Here is a 7,368-nt window from a genome sequence, read left to right as displayed (position 1 = left end):
CTACTCCCTGAGTCCTGAACTTACATTACTATTTTTTTAAAGACTACTTAAAGACATTAAATGGTCTTAATTATAATGAAAGATGCTTTCCTTCATGATTACAGGGGTTATTTGGGGGGTGGGGTTGACTTTGCTTACCATGCCTCATTAAATCTTGAAAACAGTTGTGAGGTTGTTGATATTCCCTGAGCTGTACACTTCAGTCTCACCAGTACACAGATAAGACCTGATAAAAGAGATTTTAATAATAAAGGCATAATGTGTTGTAGGGCTTGCCTGCTGGTTGTACGTGTCTGCTGTGTTTGGCTCTGTCTTGCTTTGTAACGAGAAACAATCAGCAAGAATGCTGCGAAGTGGACTTGAGAGAATATCTTAAAATATCCCTGATTGAGTTAGAGGGGATCATTTTCATGTAACACTTTTGTAATGATAATATCCGAAGCTTAAGTAATAAAGGAAGGAGTGAAATCTGCCTCTTGTCAGCATTTACGATGAGAAGCACTTGCATGATTAGATGTCTTGCGATCGATGCAGCCTCTTCTCCCAATCATTAAGACTGCTCTTAACAGATTACAGCCCCCTCCCAAACATGCAGCCCTTCCTCCTCTTCTCCCTGCTCCTCCTCCTCCTCCTGTCTCACACACTCCCCTTTTTCAGCAGAAAGAACTGGAGCCGAGACGCTCTCGTACTTCTTAAGCTTTATTTTTTTAATTTTAGCCTCTTTTTATAGCATTTTCTTACACCTAAAGCTGAAGCTCACCTCCTTTGGTATAGGTGGCCGTTATCTGCTTTCACATGAGCACTTCTGATGACCTGGCACATGAATGGACAGCAGAATGAAAAAGACTAAACTGTAATACAAGATTTTGTGGTTAGAGAAAAGACAACAAAGATGGATCTGCGGACAATCCTTTATCACCTGCTGCTTTTCTGCTTTGATCCATCTACAGCCACAAGCCTCATAACAGGTAAGACGCACTCACACACAAAAATGCTGCAAAGATACGTCTGCTTGATTTAAGTGTGGATCTATTTTTGCTTCCTCATGTGCTGAATATCTGATTGTGTGCTGAACTTTGGGCTCCTGAAGCAGATATATTTGAAGCCAGAGGTAAGCACTGTACTTCTACTGAAACTGAAACACTATAAAGACGAATAACTAAGTGTATTTTTGTAGTTTTCCTATATTTACTATTACAAAGTAATTTATTTGTTAGTGTAATACAGACTATTTAGTGAATGCAAATGTGAAGCCAATTCAGTTTATATCCAGCATGAACAATGTTGTGTGTGTGTGTGTGTGTGTGTGTGTGTGTGTGTGTGTGTGTGTGTGTGTGTGTGTGTGTGTGTGTGTGTGTGTGTGTGTGTGTGTGTGTGTGTGTGTTATAGGCCAGCGCGTGTGCAAGGCAGGAAAAGGGAAGCCATGCTATAAGCTGGCCTACTTCTCCGAGCTCCACCGTAAGCTGAACTTCGTGGAGGCAGAACGCGCCTGCAGACGGGATGGGGGGCAGCTCCTGAGCGTGGAGTCTGAGTCCGAGCAGAAGATCATAGAGCAGCTCATCACAGAGCTCCGCCCAACTGATGGAGACTTCTGGATAGGTCTCCGCCGAAACCATGGAGGCGAGGATAGCAACTTGGACTGCTCTTCCCAGTATTACTGGCTGGATGGTAGCAAGTCCACATTTAGGTCGGAACAGAGTCAGTTTGTGAAAAGTTCATTTTAAAGCAGAGATGTAAAAAAAAAAAAAAACTCCACCAGATGAGAAAACATAGACTGTATAAAAGATGGATGTAGCTTGTAGAGATTTTAGCTGAATTCTTTTTAACGGCATGTAGGGGTTGAACCATCTTATTAATACTTGCATAGAAATCTATGAGTAAACAGCCTCTAGCTGACTTTGTGTCCTCAGAAAATACTTCATGCATGACTAAATCGGCAGTTTTGGATAGTGTTAAATAAAACATGAAGTTACGACAAACGTGAAGCTATGTTCGTTTTTTGCGTCATTAGAGAATAAGTGTGTGTACCTCCCCTGCACATTTGAATTTAAATGACCAAAAATTGTGGTGGTGCAAACACTCATGGCTTCTTAACACGACTTCACTAATCAGCTGATTGAGTGGCTGCGTCCATCTCTTTATAGTCTGTGTGAGAAGACAGGTTTTTCTCATTTGTCTGATCTGCTCAAAGACTTAAATGTGTTAGTGTCAATGCTACCTTTTGTTATTTCAGACCTACTTATGTTTTTCATTTTTGTGTTAAACTTGTTGAGTTTACCTGTAATGAAATGTGCTATATAAATATAATTGGCCTTGCCGTTGTCAAAACCAGCTTGGTAGAAAAAGAAGAGGAAAAAAAAACAGGACAAAAAATCTTTATTTCAAGGATTCACGTGAAAAAGGTTAAATGCTCCCTTTTTTGCAGTACAACTGATATTGTTTTAGGTCTGTAGTGTAGTACAGCACAAAATCTTGCAATTAAGTTTTGCTGTAACATATTCAACAATTATTTTTAACTTGAAACCTTTTGATGCCAGCTTTAAATAGTGTACAGCTTAATAAGCAAAACACTAAAATATCTTTTATTTCTTTCCTTCATTGCGACTAAAAAAAATGATTAATTAGTTAAAGCATCCATTACTCAGTCTTTAAAAAAGTCAGACTTCAAACACTTTGTCGCTTTATCACATTGTCACGTTTTATTTCATTTTTGTTCGTTATAATACTCCTATGTGCTCATATCTGGTGTTAAACAATCAGCAGCGGATCAGCAGAGCTCGACGAGGTCGAAGGGACACTAGTTACCTCTCACGTTACTTTACAATACCTTGAAAAGTCATTACAGATTTTTTTTCTCCAGTGATGCCAAAAATATGGTTGCTTTGTGTGCGTCTGTATAGGAACTGGCACTGGGATGAGCCATCGTGTGGTTATGAGGTGTGCGTTGTAATGTATCACCAACCGTCCGCTCCTCCTGGTATAGGGGGGCTCTACATGTTCCAGTGGAACGATGACAATTGTGAAACCAAGAACAACTTCATCTGCAAATACACTGCAGGTATTACTCAGAGGTCATTTAATTTTTGTTTGACTTGAAATTGTTGTTACTGCTGAATTAATTTTTTTTTCTTTCCAGAGGAGTCACTGGATCCTTCTCCTTCACCTAACTCCACTCAAACAGGTAAAAAAAATATTTATATTAGCTTTTAGGCTGATGTTGACATTTTGAATGTTTAGAGACTGATAGCTTTCATTACAGATGTCTTCCCTTCACCCGTGGTGCCGTGGAATCCAAATGATCACAACCACAACCAAACAGGTCACGATGATAAACATTTCAATCATTTGTGAAAAAATCTGACAGATTTCGACCTACACGACAATTACTAAATCTGTATCTTTGTTGTCTGTCTTTTATTTAGTTCTGAATTTGGTTTACATCATCATTCCCACCATCCCCCTCATACTGCTGCTGCTGACAGTGACAGGCGTCTGCTGCTTCAAGCTGATTGTCCGACGGTGAGGATCCAAAATAAAGGCAAATACTAAATGCAAGAATACTAAAGACAGCAATGTCATGCGGTTATGGTGACATACACACACAGTGGGCATGAATCTCATGGTAACTGGGAGCAAAAGGTGGAATTTATTTGGGATTTTCTCTAAATCCACACAGGGCCAGAATTATTCATACATCCCCACTAGTATTTGACCTTTCCAAAGTTCCAACCTCAACCATATTGAAGTCTACCAAAAGCATCTGGTTGCAGTGTAACTTGCTAAGGGAAATTTAACCATTTGAGGAGATTAATGTTTCCCAATTCAGTTTTCAGTATATTTGAGATCATTGGCCTGTTGGGTCACCCAACTGTGTCCATGTTTCAGTTCATGGCAGGTTTGATCCTTCAAGCTTTCTGGGTTCTTCCAAAAAATCCTAAACAAATTTACTCTCATCTGGGTTTAAAAAAATCTGAGTTTCTACTGGACCTTGGCAAAGTGGTGGCACATCAGAATAATTTGTATTTGTGTACACTTGTTTGAACTGATGATCTTGAAATCTGCTCCAAGCAACCTTCCCAACATCCTTCTCAGATATTCACTGAGTTCATAGGACATTCTTATTATTCTAAGTATTGGTCAATCCAATGAGTGCTGTTAAATAAATCCTTTATATGCTGGCAAAGGAAACTACCAGTTTTAATCAGTTCTGATCATTAACAAAATGGTAAATGGTCTGTAGTTGTATAGCGCTTTACTAGTCCCAAAGGACCCCAAAGCGCTTTACACATTCAGTCATCCACCCATTTACACACACATTCACACACTGGTGATGGCAAGTTAACAGACACTGTAGTGCTTCAGCAACTTCAGCACAACTTATTAAAAGATTTAAATGAGTGTATGTATATATTTGAGCCTGTGTGGATTAGAGAAAATCCTAAATAAATTTAAACTTGTGCACCCAATTATTGTTCTTTAACGTTATTAAAGATTTATGCAGTACAATCATATTTACTCTGGAAAACAACTGTTTAAAGAAATCATTAAAAGCTCAAAATGACTGTGATATTCATGCCCATGATGACTGCATCTAAACGTCTAACCACAATTGCATTGCTACTTTCCCTATTTCTACCTCTAATGGTAAAAAAAAAAAAAGGGGTTTCCTCTTTATAGCATTATTTGAGCTCTTCTTCCAATTACATGCTCACTTTTCTTCCCTATCAGTAGCACTTAGTCCGCTATAGATTGACAAATCCGAAATGGTTTAAAAATGTAATGTTTTTTTAATTAAAATGTCTGAGAGATTTCTAAACACAGCTGAGATGTGCAGTTTTTCATAGACATGACTCATACTGAAGTACACTGAGGAGGAGTATTTTCAATGTTGATTAATACACAATATTAATTTATGGCAGCATTCACAATGATGTATGTGGGGTGTGCTCATAAGACACAGTAACAATCCATAATGGTGGAGATAGATGGATGGATAGAGTCATGTTGTTTTCTGTATGCGTGAATGTTTTAAGGTGTCTTGTTTGGTGTCTTCTCTCTCTGTGTGACAGGAGGAGGAAACAGCAGAAATCCGAAGTATGTCAAACAGACCCAGGACTGTGCCCAAGCCCAACTTCAACTGATGTCTACAACGTCATTCGTTCCCAGAAGGATGACGACCTCGTGTCAGCTCGCCCGCAGACCAAGAACACCTCCTTTTTATGCCCCTCCCCTGACACACCAACTGGTGACTACGATAATCTGGGGGGCCGGGACACAGAGAGCGGCTTTGTGACACTTGCAAGCACAGAGAGCTGTTTCCTAAACTTTGACCTCAACGACCTCAGCCTCGGGCGCCGTGGCACTCATGACTTCTGCGACACCAGCTTGGGCCGCTCAGGGAAGAGGGACGTGAGTGGCAGCAGTTTGGGTCGCACGGGTCACAGAGAGTTCTACGACAAGAGTCTGGGTCGTCGTACAACGAAGAGCGAGCATTTCGGCAGCAGCCTATACAGGGACCACGGACTGTATGATGGCAGCACCACAGCGGGGAGTGACCTCTATGATCCCAAACTAAGACCTGGAGGTCACACACGAAAAGCTGACCTGTATCAGACATACTTCACCAATGGAAAGGAAGACACTTACCGAACCAGCCTCGGAACCTACGGAAACCGAAAGTCCTACAACGCAAATGTGGATTGCTACAGAAATGGGCTGAATTTGGACGGTGGAAGAAGATACTTCAACGAGCATGAATGGATCAACAGGGAAAATTACTGATTGCCTCAAAATCTCCTTTATTATGTGTACAGCACTGAATGAGTGAATGATACTGAGAGAGTGGCTAAAGACTGTGCATGGTTTTAAATGTTTCTAGTCTGTTATGTTTAAAGGACTGAAAATCAGGTTGAAAAAATACAGTGGGGCAAAAAAGTATTTAGTCAGCCACCGATTGTGCAAGTTCCCCCACCTAAAATGATGACAGAGGTCAGTAATTTGCACCAGAGGTACACTTCAACTGTGAGAGACAGAATGTGAAAAAAAAATCCATGAATTCACATGGTAGGATTTGTAAAGAATTTATTCGTAAATTAGGGTGGAAAATAAGTATTTGGTCAATAACAAAAATACAACTCAATACTTTGTAACATAACCTTTGTTGGCAATAACAGAGGTCAAACGTTTACTATAGGTCTTTACCAGGTTTGCACACACAGTAGCTGGTATTTTGGCCCATTCCTCCATGCAGATCTTCTCGAGAGCAGTGATGTTTTGGGGCTGTCGCCGAGCAACACGGACTTTCAACTCCCGCCACAGATTTTCTATGGGGTTGAGGTCTGGAGACTGGCTAGGCCACTCCAGGACTTTCAAATGCTTCTTACGGAGCCACTCCTTTGTTGCCCGGGCGGTGTGTTTTGGATCATTGTCATGTTGGAAGACCCAGCCTCGTTTCATCTTCAAAGTTCTCACTGATGGAAGGAGGTTTTGGCTCAAAATCTCACGATACATGGCCCCATTCATTCTGTCCTTAACACGGATCAGTCGTCCTGTCCCCTTGGCAGAAAAACAGCCCCATAGCATGATGTTTCCACCCCCATGCTTCACAGTAGGTATGGTGTTCTTGGGATGCAACTCAGTATTCTTCTTCCTCCAAACACGACGAGTTGAGTTTATACCAAAAAGTTCTACTTTGGTTTCATCTGACCACATGACATTCTCCCAATCCTCTGCTGTATCATCCATGTGCTCTCTGGCAAACTTCAGACGGGCCTGGACATGCACTGGCTTCAGCAGCGGAACACGTCTGGCACTGCGGGATTTGATTCCCTGCCGTTGTAGTGTGTTACTGATGGTGACCTTTGTTACTTTGGTCCCAGCTCTCTGCAGGTCATTCACCAGGTCCCCCCGTGTGGTTCTGGGATCTTTGCTCACCGTTCTCATGATCATTTTGACCCCACGGGATGAGATCTTGCGTGGAGCCCCAGATCGAGGGAGATTATCAGTGGTCTTGTATGTCTTCCATTTTCTGATGATTGCTCCCACAGTTGATTTTTTCACACCAAGCTGCTTGCCTATTGTAGATTCACTCTTCCCAGTCTGGTGCAGGTCTACAATACTTTTCCTGGTGTCCTTCGAAAGCTCTTTGGTCTTGGCCATGGCGGAGTTTGGAGTCTGACTGTTTGAGGCTGTGGACAGGTGTCTTTTATACAGATGATGAGTTCAAACAGGTGCCATTCATACAGGTAACGAGTGGGGGACAGAAAAGCTTCTTACAGAAGACGTTACAGGTCTGTGAGAGCCAGAGATTTTCCTTGTTTGAGGTGACCAAATACTTATTTTCCACCCTGATTTATGAATAAATTCTTT

At 41.3% G+C, this 7,368-nt stretch overlaps 1 protein-coding gene across 2 annotated transcripts; it reads left to right on the top strand.

Moving 5' to 3' along the window:
• Positions 1-656: 656 nt before the first annotated feature.
• Positions 657-5,913, top strand: layna (layilin a). Of its 2 annotated transcripts, none has more exons than XM_085419596.1 (8): positions 657-968; positions 1,094-1,111; positions 1,390-1,687; positions 2,901-3,058; positions 3,137-3,181; positions 3,260-3,319; positions 3,423-3,519; positions 5,070-5,913. In XM_085419596.1, exons 1-8 carry the CDS (start codon positions 893-895, stop codon positions 5,779-5,781), a joined length of 1,464 nt encoding a protein of 487 aa, XP_085275722.1. In that variant the 5' UTR covers positions 657-892; the 3' UTR covers positions 5,782-5,913. The 2 variants fall into 2 exon arrangements, with proteins under 2 accessions (XP_085275722.1, XP_085275721.1); XM_085419595.1 differs by having other exon boundaries at positions 1,091-1,111.
• Positions 5,914-7,368: the final 1,455 nt, after the last annotated feature.

This window comes from Rhamphochromis longiceps, linkage group LG10, assembly GCF_057381845.1.
Source record: "Rhamphochromis longiceps isolate RC_006_pf linkage group LG10, R_longiceps_female_GT1.1, whole genome shotgun sequence".
Taxonomy (NCBI): Eukaryota; Metazoa; Chordata; class Actinopteri; order Cichliformes; family Cichlidae; genus Rhamphochromis; species Rhamphochromis longiceps.
The sequence above is the reverse complement of the archived record's forward strand: the minus strand, read 5'-3'. Positions and strand labels throughout refer to the sequence as shown.

Excerpts from the sequence above, each read along its gene's own strand:
- layna (XM_085419595.1), top strand. The coding sequence starts at position 893 with ATGGATCTGCGGACAATCCTTTATCACCTGCTGCTTTTCTGCTTTGAT. Across the intron at positions 1,688-2,900 it reads GGTAGCAAGTCCACATTTAG|GAACTGGCACTGGGATGAGC; the intron begins GTCGGAACAGAG and ends GCGTCTGTATAG. Across the intron at positions 3,182-3,259 it reads ACCTAACTCCACTCAAACAG|ATGTCTTCCCTTCACCCGTG; the intron begins GTAAAAAAAATA and ends CTTTCATTACAG.